This window comes from Lissotriton vulgaris, chromosome 11 (genome assembly GCF_964263255.1).
Source record: "Lissotriton vulgaris chromosome 11, aLisVul1.2, whole genome shotgun sequence".
Lineage (NCBI taxonomy): Eukaryota > Metazoa > Chordata > Amphibia > Caudata > Salamandridae > Lissotriton > Lissotriton vulgaris.
The window spans coordinates 396,985,132-397,000,161 of NC_141699.1; the positions used below are offsets into that span (position 1 = coordinate 396,985,132).

General features: G+C 41.9%; 1 protein-coding gene across 4 annotated transcripts in view; it reads right to left on the minus strand.

Moving 5' to 3' along the window:
- Nucleotides 1-15,030, minus strand: part of ZMIZ2 (zinc finger MIZ-type containing 2) — a 369,395-nt gene that overhangs the window by 220,493 nt on the left and 133,872 nt on the right. For all 4 annotated transcript variants that reach the window (XM_086943418.1, XM_086943421.1, XM_086943419.1 and 1 more), the window contains exons 5-6: nt 9,053-9,245; nt 8,268-8,531 (exon numbers count right to left, since the gene is read on the minus strand). In XM_086943418.1, coding sequence (XP_086799544.1) covers nt 8,268-8,531; nt 9,053-9,245 — 457 coding nt within the window. The remainder of the gene's footprint in view (nt 1-8,267; nt 8,532-9,052; nt 9,246-15,030) is intronic.

Genomic DNA, 15,030 nt, shown 5'->3' on the forward strand with positions numbered 1-15,030 from the left:
CTCTCTACCTTCCCAGTCCCTTCCTCTTTCTCGCTTTCAGCCTTCCTGTGCCTGCTAGAATTAACCTCAAGGAGCTCTGGAAATTTACAGTCCCTGGGCTTTCAAAGTTGGCCTCCTAGTGCTCCAGCCCATCAGAAAAAAACCCTGGTGGATTAAAAGGCTCGTCCTGCTCACCTCTACCCTCTTTGCTTCTCCCTTTCTGTAAACCCTTCGCCATCTTGTACACTGTTTTTTTCTCGCTCTACCTTTACTATTGCCCAGTGTGAGACTTGTAATAAGTTCAGAAGAGGAAATGTAAAGTCAAGGGTTCCAAGTTGATGCAGAGACCATGTGGCAAAAAGGAGAGCGCCTCATGACTAAGGTATCCAATGCTCCCCAAGTCCCCTGTCGTTAACCTGTTAGCTTGCTATCGAGCGAGGACAGCTTTCTAAATTTGGCGTGTAAAGCATTTTGCGATTTAGTTCCATGTTGCAGGTCAATTGGTTTAGCGATACCCTTTATTGTATAGATTACATCTCTTTGCTGTGATTGCACATGGAGAAACCATGTAACCCAGCTTTGACTAAACTGTCCCATCTGCAAACTTAAGTTAGTAGTTTTTATATAAAGATGGTCCACATGGACCACTGGCTCCTTTATCCGAATGACAGGTTTTACCTAAAGTTATCAACTTTAATTTTAAATACAGCTAGTGTTTTATCATCTGATAACTTTCATATCAACCTTAGCGACATTACTGCTAGCTAGATAGTTCTGTGCTTTTTATAGAAACAAGATCGCACTTGGACAAAATTCTGCAAGTTATTGATGAATTTGCAAACAAGTCAGTCACTTTTTGTCATTTTCTCAAACATTCAGAACATGTTTGGTATTTTATTTGCCAGCAGGAGCTGTGTGATAGCACAGAGAGATGACAGAGTATTTCTTGGTGCAAGCACAGGTGCAAAGTGGTGTCGTAGTTGAGGAATCTCACATGAATCGTACTGTGCTCAAGTCATTGGTAACAGCTAATACATTGTTACTAAAGTTACATTTTAATGGCACATTTACAAGTTTCATGGATCTTTATATGTGGACTATATTGTACAGAACATTTTTCTACAAAATCTAGTTTGTAAAAAGCCAAGTCTGAAATTCAAATCAATATATTCTTTGTACACGAGCAATGGCGGTCATTCCCCTGTCATCCTCTTTGAATGGGAAGGTTCTTAGGATTTAATTCTTAGATTCCAATGAGCGTCAGACAGTGAAGAGTGGGGGCCCTAAACCCACACTTCACATTCGGCATTGGGACAGAAGGTCTCTAATAAAGAGCCCCCTTGTTTCCAGCTTTTTGGCGATCTTCATCAGTTCGCCTTCTCGCCCCATGGTCAGACTATTTATTGGCTGCAATTGACCAAAATACAAGGGATGGGGGGCACCGGAGCAGCACGAGACAGCTGGGAAAGCTTCTACAGGTGAATTTCAAGAGATACACAGTCAGGTGGGCAGGGTGGACTGCAGGGTGTCACGAGCCGCCAAGGTTCTGCTGCCAAGCGCACGTGGCGGGAGAGCTCACAACACTGGACACACACCGCTGAGAAGAGGCGTAGCACGATCATAGCGCCCTTGGTTGTGTCTGGCTATACTTCGTATTCGGGACTTCTTGGGACAGGCACTAGACTCTGGGTGCCACGAAGCTGGGATGTGTCCCGTGAGCCCGTAGCCGCAGGCGACAGGGTTATTAGTGAAGGTGTAAGGGTAAGCAAAAGGTTTTAAGGTGTCAGAGGATTGGGCGCACTGCTATGGGTATAAGCGCATGTGTATACAACAGATGAGGTCATTAGGTGGTGCAACTGGGTGAATGGAAAACCTGTGAAACCATTCATTAGTCTATACAGAGAGCTGGTAAGACCCTAAACATAAAACAGCAACCCTATGCACACACATGTAAAGTACAAGTGACAATATATCGTAGGATTCACGCAAAGTAACAACAAGGTAAAGTAGCAGAAAGACGAAGAAGTCTTGTATATGTAGAGGTCTTCAATTCTTCATTTTCATCATAGTGGAACAGCAGCCAGCCGACACGTGTTTCATCGCTCACGCGATTCTTCAGGGCTGGGAATAACAACAAATTCCTCTTAACACATATCACTACTAAGAATATGTATCTGACCATAGACCGTACTTGAAAATTAACAAGTTCAACTTCCTGGTGAGACTCCTTGTGAGAAAATTTAAACACCGTCAAATATCATAGATCGCTGAGTGGCAGTGACTCTTTGTGAGCATGCATCTATTCAAGGTGACACACGTGAACCCTCATGTTCAGAAGGTTGTGCCAGAATCACGTGAATTAAATAAGGAAAATGTCGCCATTGGACTGTTTGTGATTTAGAATCTAGAGAAGAATTCAGTGAAAATCTAGTATCAGAAAAAGGTGTCACCTGAAACTTGTGATATGCTAAGATTAAAAACATACCTCTGATGCTACTGAAAAGTACTGAGGTGGTCTGAGGATACAGAAATTTAAGATATGGAGAAAGAAAGAAAAACAAGGGGAACGAAAGAAAAAAGGGGAACAAAGAGAGAAAGTAATATGAGATATTTCAAAGAGTATAACCTTATGTCAACTCTTAGTGGAATACGTATAAAGGTAATTGCTCACCGCTCTGCCGGTGATACTTCCGACCCGGTGGGGCCCTTGACCAACGTATTCAAAGTCCACAAAATATATATATGTACATGTGGTAGGTCACTGGAAAATAAGTTGAGGAGCATATCAAAACTACGTATACCCAGTTATTAGGTTCTGCTAAATTCTTGTAAAGATAAAGGTAGTGGTAACATACTACGAAAAATATGAAAACACGCTTCCAGTTTAATGATTAACTATTACAGCAATTTTTTTAAAAATAGAAGTGCACAAAGGCAGTAAGGTACATCTGAAATAGTATCATTGCGGAGGCCTTATATGTCGAGATGAAATGCATTTATGCGGGATAGGAGTAATCCAGTTCTGCAATAGGCTATGTAGGTATAACCAAATAAACTTATAATATTTTGCCTTTAGAGCTTGTGAGATCCCCGAGTTATAAGGTGCAAAGGCCATTTTCTAACAATCAACATGTCCTTAGAAACAATTCGATTTAAAACCTCGTCCTATAATCACAAGTCCTTCCATTAATAAAATACGAATTATGAAAAAACCCGTCACTGTTGTTCCTATTATTGCCCACTGGATACAAGGTAAAGGCTTACCCTCCAATATGTGACGTAAAAGAGGGAATAACGTATCAGAGACTGGGATGTCGCAGGCAGTCGAATTCAATCCATACAATGAAAAATAATGCTTTTGTTTACTCTAAAGCCGGAACTTTTTTAACAGCAAATTTTAAAAGAAATGCTGTACTTAGCTCGTAATGCGATGAAAGGACTCACCCGAATTCGTGGGTCAGGTATTCAGTCAATGGCACTCTCCCGAAGTGGCCAATGAGGCGCCAAAACTATGAGGAAAAACGGAACAAACCCGGAGTGTGTGTATCAGTATATAAAGTCCCAAATATATACGCTCTTTTAACGCGCATATTGCTCGTGTACATATTAAGATGGTAAAGCGGCCAGTATTAGAAACGGAGAAGAAACGTACGGTTGTACCCCGAAGTGCACAGCAAATCCAAGTATCCCAGGTCAGTGTTCATGATCTCCGACACCTGACCCGGAAGTAATAATGTTTAAATAACATATCCGGTATACAGTAGAGAAAAACGCTAGAGCGTTAACTTTGATGGGCTTAGATGGTGAGAGGGTGATTATGAAATTTACCAGAAAATTAACTTTGATTGGCGCAGGGGCCATATGAAGAACATAATGATTATATTGTCCGGAGTTATAAAGCTCCAGATATTTCTTATTTATACCAGATTTTAATAATTAGAAAGAGAAGGATAGCAATGTAGTTCAATAGTAAGTACTACAGATGTATGGAACTCCCATATCGCGATCTGTATCGACGTGTACCAAAGAATACGGCATCGCTGAATCAAGGGAGCAGTGACACAGTTTAGCAACATACTCACATACGAGGGCGGCGCAGTGAAATTTAGGGTAGAGAACATGCATTCCCGCGGTGTTACATGACACGAATGCAAGTGCCCGTGAGGAAGGTGATCTTAGGTATAAACGTGTATATCAGTGACCATATATACGTTATAAACAGAAATGGCATTACCCAAAGACTTTATGTTTAGTTGACCATATGACATAAAATAAAGCAGTATATTGTTGCACAGATGGAGGAGTGTTGATATTAGATATCCAGATTAAAATAACTGACAGTTGATAATTCATAAGCCACCACTCTGTACATTTGGATGTGCAATATCTCATAAGTAACTAGTAGCTATTAAATTGACTTAATGGAAAACAATGAAAATATGACCTGTACATGAGGGTTCTGGGTAAATACAGATATATTGTTTCTAGAAACCATATTCGCAAATCATTTGGGTTGGAGATATTAAACTGGATAACAACTTCAGACTTAATTCATGGTACAAATACATTATAATAGCTTGTGATAAGTCAGAGAACCTTAAACTCATGTCAGTGTAATAACATACTCTGACGGGGACATCACATTTGACATGGTCAGTCTCCCAGAAATAACTAGTTCTGAGTCATAATTCAGACCCCGGCCCACGGCATGCAAGCGCATGATCCATGTCGCTTCAGCCCTTCTTAGTCGTAGTTCTCTATTTCCTCCTTTGACATTCATGGAGATCACATCAATACCAAAGAATCGAACCTTAAGGTCCGTTTCATCTTTTTGGCATTTTGCGACATGTAGAGCTACAGGATATCTAGGGTCTTGTTTAATGATCGCCCGCATGTTTTCACTCATTCTGTCTTTTAATGGCCTAATAGTACTGCCTACGTATTGTTGCCTGCAGTTGCACTCTATGATGTAAACCACATATCTTGTTGTGCAATTGATGTTCATTCTAATCTTATATTGTTCTCCTGTAGGGCTTCTAAATGTTCTGGTTCCGTGTTTGGCCATCTACACATAGTGCATAAGCCACATTTGTAAAAGCCAATGCTATGTTGTGTCATCCATGTAGTTAAAGTAGCGCCGTGAGGTACCGTGGGACTCAGTCTATTTCTTAATGTGTTACCTTTTCTGAATGTAATTTGCGGTCTGAGAGTTGACATAAGGTTATACTCTTTGAAATATCTCATATTACTTTCTCTCTTTGTTCCCCTTTTTTCTTTCGTTCCCCTTGTTTTCTTTCTTTCTCCATATCTTCAATTTCTGTATCCTCAGACCACCTCAGTACTTATCAGTAGCATCAGAGGTATGTTTTTAATCTTAGCATATCACGAGTTTCAGGTGACACCTTTTTCTGATACTAGATTTTCACTGAATTCTTCTCTAGATCACAAACAGTCCAATGGCGACATTTTCCTTATATAATTCACGTGATTCTGGCACAACCTTCTGAACATGAGGGTTCACGTGTGTCACCTTGAATAGATGCATGCTCACAAAGAGTCAATGCCACTCAGCGATCTATGATATTTTGAACGGTCACGGTGTTTAAATTTTCTCACAAGGAGTCTCACCAGGAAGTTGAACTTATTAATTTTCAAGTACGGTCTATGGTCAGATACATATTCTTAGTAGTGATATGTGTTAAGAGGAATTTGTTGTTATTCCCAGCCCTGAAGAATCGCGTGAGCGATGAAACACGTGTCGGCTGGCTGCTGTTCCACTATGATGAAAATAAAGAATTGAAGACCTCTACATATACAAGACTTCTTCGTCTTTCTGCTACTTTACCTTGTTGTTACTTTGTGTGAATCCAACGATATATTGTCACTGGTACTTTACATGTGTGTGCATAGGGTTGCTGTTTTATTATTAGTGAAGGTGGGCGAGCCAAGAAGTTATTATTTACTGCCTCTACCTCCTGCTATTCACACACTTCCATACAATGCATCCAAACTAAAGCCTTTTTTTAGTAAAAATATCTCCTACTTTAGTGAAAAATAATTTTGTATACAGCATTAAAAATATATATTAAAAAAAATCATAAATAATTAGTCAAATCTTCTTCGAGAAGAGATGCACCTTCTGATTTAGTGCTCTCTTGTAAGTGAGCTCCAGAACTGGTCTTTTAATATCATGATCTTAGAGGCTCCATATTGTTTCGGTGTATGCTAGGTTACTTCATTATTTTAGTGTGTTATTGTGCAGGCTGTGTAGCATGTGCATTAACCTACAGAACTGCTGCACAATTTATTATTTTTGAGCTCCGCTTCTGTGTCTGCTTCTTGTCCTCAATTTCCATTAGTAGAAGGCCTTGGTTATGAATTAAAAGAAGGATGCCAGAAGTATAATGTTCACCAATCTCTACACTTAGTTAGGAATTACGAAAACAAGCATTAGCATAGCCAATAGGTCTCGCCTTCGGGACCTTATAAGTGTTTAGCCATGCAACAGTCTATGTTTTTGCACCAAGGAAATTGTGCTGCATAACTACATAACTATAAGGTCCCAAAAGCGAGACCTATTGGCTATGCCAATGCTTGTTATATAGGCGGCCGGCCCTCTCTGGGTTGTAGGCGACATGCTGTGTTAACAGTTGGTATGCTTTCATTTATGGTCTTGTTGTCATGACCTGATCAGATATCAGCCGGCCCGTTGGGTTGTAGGCGCCATTGTCCTGTTTTGCTTTGCCTTGGGTTCTGCCAATAAAAATTGATTTAATACTAAAAACCATTCTGCCCCTCAGGGAGGAACTGTCGCACCATAAGTACAGGAAAGCGTTTGACGCTACTTCCGAGCCCAGTTGCAGAGAAAAGAATCTGAAAATCGTAGTCACAAAGTGGGAGACTGTGGGCTTGAGTTTGAGGTCATAAGTCGAAACAACTCGCCCCCACCGACTGACGCTCAGGGGGTAGAGGGGGTTGTGGAACATTTTAGACTTGATCACTTGACGGAATAATGCACAGAATGTGAATCTGAGAGGGCTCTAAGCACTTAAACCTCTAAATCCTCTCAACACAAGTCTAGCACAATGATGGGGAGGTCATTTAAGCAGTGCTTCTAAAGGGCAGGTACTGTCCGGAACGGAGTATCAGCACCTTTATAATTTGAAAGTTGGATTATATGCACTTCTCAGCACTGCTGCAATACATTTCATTTCATTTCAGGATCAAACAGGTTCTGGATAGTGCCCACCTACACTTCTATACTTCCATTTAAAGCACTGCATTTAATAAGCAAAGAGATGAGTGGCCTACCTATACCGGAGCAGATACATATTTTTGAAAAGCTTCAACTTGAAAAGTAAACTTCTTGCTCAGCCCCTGGAGCAAAATGAGCACCCTATAGTGACCTCTGGCGCGATTACACAACCCAATAATGTTCCGCTGACTTTGGTGATATCAACAGCGTGGTTTGGGACAGTGTTCAGATACTATTTGTGTGGAAAAGCACACAAGAAAGGATTATTTGCTGGCTAAGGCATCCGGATCCAGTCAGCTGACTGGAGATGCTGCAAGATAAAGTTGCTGAAAAAGGAGCCTGTTATAAAAGGTAGTGTGGTCCCTATGTCACTGCGGAATAGCCTGCTGACCACCACTTCCAAATATTATTTGTATGGTTAAGAATGCAATTGGAAATGAGCAAAGAATGAAGACGCCATCCTCCGAAGTCACCTGGTAATAACTTAGGATGTCAACTAGTGTGGAACATCTGGCAAAGGCTAGGAGTGACCTGGCCACCCAAACAATTATCAGAGGCAGAGGGGTGGAATGCATCCCACAAGCGTCTGCCAAGAGGTCTCCATAGGAGGTGCTGCATGTGGAAACTGAGCCACACCACGGTCCTACTAACGGCAAAATACCTGTCCTACCAAATCCACCTTCTTCTATCGGAAGTACACAACACTGTTTAGAAAAAGTGCAATACAAATGAGTCTGCACATTTCACAATAAACTGTAAAAACTTACACTAAGAAAGTTAATACCGGACATAATAGTTCCATTACACACATCTCCCCAAACAGTGCCAACACTTAAATCAGCCAGTTATACCCCACACTCAACACCCTTATTCACCTCTTAGAAGTTCTGCTATTTCCATATCTCGCAGCCCCTCACTAGTCCCCCCTCAAATACCCACAGCAAGAAATTCTCCAAAATGATCCAATCTACTTCCAGAGTATGTACTTTTCGACCCCCTCCGGTACTCTCCAGCCTTCCAAGCAGACACTCACCTCTCCAGAATATGTTCTCTTAACCCCCTGCCTGGGCATCTGCTGGCCCTGGGGTGGTCCTGGATAGCCGTGCTGGGGCATCCTCTGGGTGGTATACATAGGACTCATGCCCTGCGCTCGACCAGCACTCATGCCCATGGGAGACATGCCTGAAGGTACCATCACGCCACCCATGCTCCCTGAATTCATGCCGCCCTGCACAGAGTGCCCCCGGGGGGCCGAGTGGGACATGAACTGGCTTCCGTAGGACTGTCCCGAGGCCATCTGCAAAGAGGGAGTAAGCAACATGAGAACAGGTTTATAAATCATCCGGGGAGGGGGGGGCGAGTATAGAAATTACCATAACTAACACAAAGATCAGAGCGAGAATGTCAGCAAAGAGGTGGGCAAAATAAGGATAAAGAAAAGGGAAGCCAAAAGAGAAGGAAATAGGAGAGGCAGGAGGGAAGAAAAGAGAAGAGTAGACAACAGAAGAATGGAGGTCAGACAAATGTAATAAAATAAAGGAGGGAGGGAAGGATGAAAGGAGAAGGATGAGGGTGGGAGGGATGAGGGGGAAATAACGAGAAACCAACTGGGAAAAGGGAAATAATGGAAATGGAGGGAAGGAAGTAAAATGAGGAGTGGGGAATGAACTGACATATCTAAGAAATTAAGGAGAAAGAAGATTAATGGAGGGAAAGTAGGGAAAAAGTTGTAGAAAGTAGAAATAGAAAAAATAGTGTAGAATGAATGGGGGAGACATGTTGAAGAAGACGCTGCAGCTTGTAGTGACAGATCCTCACCGCTCCGTACTGACTCAGTTCATGGCTCTGTTTCTCTTGCAGAGCAGCCACTGTCGCGGTGGCAGTAGCGGTAGCAGTGGCTGCAGCAGCAGCAACAGCAGCGGCGGCCGCTGCCTGGGTAAATTCTGGTGGGGGTCTGCCGGCATGGGAAGGCATTCCCATACTGCCTGGCCCATTGGGGCTGCCGGCATAACTGCAGGGAAAAAAAATAACATGGTATTTCTATATGTATGTAATAGGATATTCATATATGTATGGTGCCATTGGCACATAGACAGACTAGACAGCACATAGTTTGAGACATAAGTACAGAGTCTCATTCCAGCCATCAAGTCACCAGTTAGAAAGGGCACCAAGAACCATGTCATCCCATTCATTAAGAGCCATCAGGTACAGATGGTGCTATCAGGGATAAAGTTGACAAAACCAGGAAGCAACAGTCATAATAATATCAGGGTTTAGGGACATTCCCCTAAACGCTGTCCAAGAAGGCTGAAAAACAGGCCAGACCGCCATAATGTGTGCACCTTCACTGGAAAACATTTATAGAGATGAGGACTGTTGCTGTCCCCACGGGACAGAGGGAAGACGTGTGATGCAGACTTGCAAACTGTGGTCCCAGGCTATAGAGTTCAGAGATAGACCCTCCCCTTTCCTGCACACACCCAAGTTCAAGAACTTGGGAGAGATACAGCTTGACTGCTACAATTGGAGACATCAGGACAGGTGCCAGCGTTGAACCCCCCCCCCCCTCCCTGGTCTGGAGTTTTTGTGTTTGATGGGACATACTCTGCAGTTCGTAGGCAGTGATACTAATACATGGTCAATTGGCTTAGCCACAAATCGGTTGGGTTTAATCAAAGTTTGCATACCTTAGCTCATCTATCCCTCATAACAGAGTATGGTGTTAAACTATTTTATTTACAGCAATAAGGGACAGAGTTATGGATTTACAAAGAAAATTAAACTTTTTTTAAAAAATCATTACATATGCAAGATCCATTAATATATTCATTAAACACTACTAGACCGTAAATGTATTATAAAAACCTACCTCGATCAAGACACATTCAAACAGAGTTCACTTTTATAGTCCTTGGTGAGGGGAATTAGTTTTTAAAACTTGGAGGTTCCTCATAAAACCTTCTGTTGGGGTCTATATTTTATTCTAAAGGACTCTTCTTCCAGTCACTTCTCTCAAACACTGACTCCTAGTTTTGGCAGCCTTTAATTAGATGCATTCGTCAGGATGGTAGATCATTTAACTGACAAGGTTACAGTTAATTTCACATGTCTGTAAATACAAATTATGCTAAATTAAGCATTTATATCCAAATAAATTTACCAGATTTTACTCCATTTTAGTCCTTTAATTTATATAGCCATGTTGTATTCATAGTACCATCAAATCAACGTATTCAACGGGGTGAAATTACAATCATTCATTATTTACTGTTTTGTTCATTATGCATTCATTCATTCACTTTAATATTCCCAATGCCATAACTGTTAAGACATTCTATACTTGAAACTCAATTTTACTTTATTTTACAACTCTATAATCCAAAAATTTTGTTTAATTTTCTTCATTGTTACCGTACACCTTTCTGTATAACGTAGTTTACCTGTGGGTAGTTTTGCAGCTAGAAGAATTTTCGAAATTCACATGCTGTGCATTATTCCGCCATCTAGTGGTTGGGTCCGGAATTTTTTCTCGTTTGTTAGTGGGCGGTGACATGCCACCATCTGGTGTCTTTCTGTGACGTCGGCGTGCTTCCTACGGAAGCTCCCACCTTCGTCACCATCGTTGGATTCTTTTTTTTTTCTCTTCCCTCATCTTTCTTGGTGGAGGAGGATGGGTTCGCTAGTGAATCCAGAATATTCTTCAAGCTGCAAAACGACACCGAAAGGTAAGAAACAATGTTTTGCAGTGTGAATCTTTTCTGGATTCACATGCTGTGCATAGACTTTGTAGTGGTTTGCCAGTTTTGTGGTGGCTGGGTGGAAGATGAGCGCTGGGTTGTGAATATATGTTATAAGACTTTTTGTCCTACTTGTGCTTCCTTATTCCTTTGAATGTCCACACATTAGTGAATGTGTGAAGACCATGTTGCTGCCATGTAAATTTCTTGAATTGGAGTATTGGCTAGAAAATAGATTGTTGCTCTTTCTTTCTTGTCGAGTGAGCCTGCGGGGCTCTTTCGAATGTCTGCCCTGCTTGTTTGTGACATAACTGTATAGCTTGTGCATTCCATCATGCAATTGGGTTATTGGCCTTCCCAGAAAACGGTTAGCAAAAAATACAAAGAATTGCTTTATGTTTCTGTTCTCTTTGGTCTTTTCCATGCAATACAGGACTGCTCTTTTAGCGTCCATGCAATGCTTTCTCTGCCTGTGTTTACCGCTTTTGGAGGACACGTGGTATTTGTATGGTTTGGTTTAATTGGAATTATGACACCACCTTTGGCATGAAACGTTGATCAGTTGTCATGAAGATTCTGTTATGTATTTGGAAATTGGGTTCCTTTACTGTTAGTGCCTGCAGTTCACCAACTCTAGGTAGTGATGTTATTGCTACTTAAAAGGTAGTCTTCAGTGTGAGCATCTATGGCGTTGCCTTGTGTAGCGGCTCAAATGGTGCTTTCATCAGCTGAGTGAGTACTATATTGGAGGTTACATGTGGGTGCAGGTACTGCAGGTACCGCCATGAGGAGAGTCCTACCTCTTCGCTAGTCGCCCTTAAGATCTGCCCAGCAACAGTCTATAAATAACTCCTTTGTGTGTCTAGCGCATGCTCAGAAGGGACCACATCTGTTCATGATTAGTATCAGATATGAATAGGTTTTCGTGGGCCTCAAGAGCAGTTAACTCCACCCACGTATTGATCATGTTCTGAAATGTCCATATATGGTCATAAATCATGCTTTGAGGTGTACCCGCCTACTTATGAACCCCTTCTTCTGTGTATAAAAAGGGGCTATGTGCTTGAGTTCCGTGTGCTACCCTGTACAATGCTGTAGAGTGTTATTTAGGTTGTAGGACCACCTTTAAAGGTTTATTAAACTGTTTTTGTATTTTCAGTTTCCGTGCCAATTTCTTCCTATAGTCTGAGGACTTTGTGCACAGAAGGGCGAACCCTTTGCACTAACGGGCCTTGCTGAGGCCTGAACTTAACACTATGGGGAATAGTTGTCCCAGACAATGGAAAATCAGTGGAGAATTAGTGTCTCTATTATCTCCTGTAGATGTTGTTTGCAGAGTCTGTACAAGCTTGATCTTACCAACCAGTCGTCCAAGTACGGGTATACATGGATTCCTTGTCTTCTTAGATGAGTGGTCACTGCTGCTAGGCACTTTGTAAAAACTCTTGTTGAGGACTTTATACCGAATGCTAGCACTTTGAACTTTGTGTGTTTTGGAGATTAAAAATCTCAATAGTCTCTTGTTCATGGGAATGTGTAAGTAGGCATGCTTTAAGTCTATGGTTGCCATGTAGTCTCCTTTTTGCAATTGAGGAATCACCTCTTTCAGTGTCGTCATTTTGAACCTTTGAGTCTTTATGAATTTGAGAAATCTGAGGTCTAATATTGGATGCAGTGTTCGGTCTATTTTTGGAATTAGGAAGTACATGGAGTAATTTCTTATGTTTTTTTCCCTTGTGTGGTACCTGTTCTATTGCTTCTTTGGCATGAAATTCTTGTACTTCTTGGAGTACCGGAGTAACTTCTCTCCTTGAAAATATTTTCCTTTTTGGGCCCTTGTTTGGAGGTCGTTTGATTAGCTCCATGCAGTAACCAAACTAAATTATGTTTAGGATCCATTTGTCTGAAGTGATCTCTTTCCATTTGTGGAGGAAGTACTTTAACCTGCCTTCTACTGTTGTAGTATGGTGAAGGAACAGTTTGTTTATTTGATGTTGTTGTTCTATTGTGGGCACACTCCGCGAAAGGAGTCTTCCTTGCTGGTATTGCCAATTTTGTGGTTGCCATGGTTGTTGTCTTGTGTTTCCCCCCCTTAGTAACCGTGCCGATATAACTGATGCAAGGTTGTAGGGTGATGGTTCCCTCTGCCCGCTGGTCTCCCCTATGCATTCCTCTGAATTGTAGAGTGACCTTAGATCTTGCTGTTTCGTTGTCCTTGATTTGGTTTGCTTGTCGTCCACCACGCTTCCAAACAGCTGTTCTCCATTGACAGGTGAGTTCAGTATATTGTTCTGCACCTCTGGTTCGAAACCTGAAATCCACAGCCATTCGTGCCTTCTTTCCGATCATCTGCATGCTTGATGTTTCTGCGGCATCTAGTGCAGATTTTAAACATGTATTTGCAATATGCTCTCCTTTCTCTACTATGCGGCTTGCTCTTTTTTTTTTTTATTGTTCCAGTAGCTGCTTTAGTAGCTCCCATACCTCCTCCCAGTGTTGGTATGCATGTCTATTAAGCAACGCATTTGAATTTGCTATGCGCCATTGGTTTGTTGCACTTCTCTCAACCTGTCTCCCCATAAGGTTCATCCTCTTGCTTTCTTGGTCTGCTGGTGGACTCGTGGTGGTTCGTACATTAGCCCTTTTTCTGGCTCACATAAGTCTGTTCGTCGTAGTCTTCTCCAAAAAAGAATTCTTCTTCTTGCTCCTCGAGCGGTTTGGGTGAAGTCTTTGATCTTTCGAGGGTCTTTACCGTTATGGAGTCCTTGTCTAAGGATCTAATGAAGTGTTTCTATCTGGACACAACTGCGGACATCGAGTGCTTTGACGCCACGGCTCCCTTTGAGGCCCTAGAGTTCATTTTTCGGAAATCGTCCAGTTTTTTCGAGGTTGGCAGTTCTCTTACCTCTCTCGACGTCTCTTTCTTGATATCTAAGACCTGGACGTCTATGTTTGCGTCGACCTTTGGACCACCAGCAACATTGTCCTCTTCCTCGCTGGAGAGTCCCAGGTCTCGTAGCGAAGGTGCTGTGCCCTGCTCCTGCATGTTGTAGTTGGCTCTTCTATGTCTCTCTCTAACCCTCAAAGTTTTTGCAGTGAAAGCTGAACATGTGTTGCATTCTTCACTTCCGTGAGCCAGTGGTAAACAAAGGTTGCAGACAAGATGTTGGTCCTTTTGGGCGTACTTGGTGACAATTTAGGCAAAACTTGAACAGTGTCTTGTCCATTCCTGCACACAGGGAGCCCCCTGTATGCGCATTGTCCGTTCGTCGGCGAGGGTTGTTCTTTTCAGCTTTCGGCGCACTCCGGCACCTTGATTTGAAGTCTGCTACGTTGTATCCTCATACTGTTTATTTTTGAAGTTTATTCCTTAGTTTTCATTGATTCTTCTCTCCAAATATCATGAGCTCCTTCCGTATTGATCCAGACCCAAAGGCGGAAAAAAAAATTCTGGACGATGGCGACCAAAGGTGGAAGCTTCCGGAAGAAGCAAGTTGATGTCACAGAAGAACACCAAATGGTGGTATGTCGACGCCCGCCAACAAACTAAAAAAAAAAAAAAAGGGGAGGAGGGGGGGGGGGGGGGACAATTCCATACCCAACCACTAGATGGCAGAATAAAGCACAGCATGTGAATCCAGTAAAAATTCACGCTGCAAAACTTACAATACTACCATGCTAAACAATATTTGCAGGAATCTCCTATTTCTAGGTCACAATTTTTCATTTCTTCGTATAGTCACATGTCTCTCATACTAAATTGATTTGAATAAAACCCTGATCTCATTTCAAACAGATATTTAGGAGTTCCATATTCCCTCATAACTCGTCAACTCATCCCATTTCCTCATAACTCGTCCACTCATTTTTTAATCTTATACATCAAATCAAAGTGAAAAACTAATACCATCTGAGGTATCGGATTATAAAAGGAGTGGATTACTTATGAGTGAATGGGGAACTTCTAAATATCTCTCCTAAACAGCACTGCTAAACGTAGATCTATAATAAGGGTTTTGTTAAAACCAGTCTAACGTTGACTGAAGAGTGTGAGAG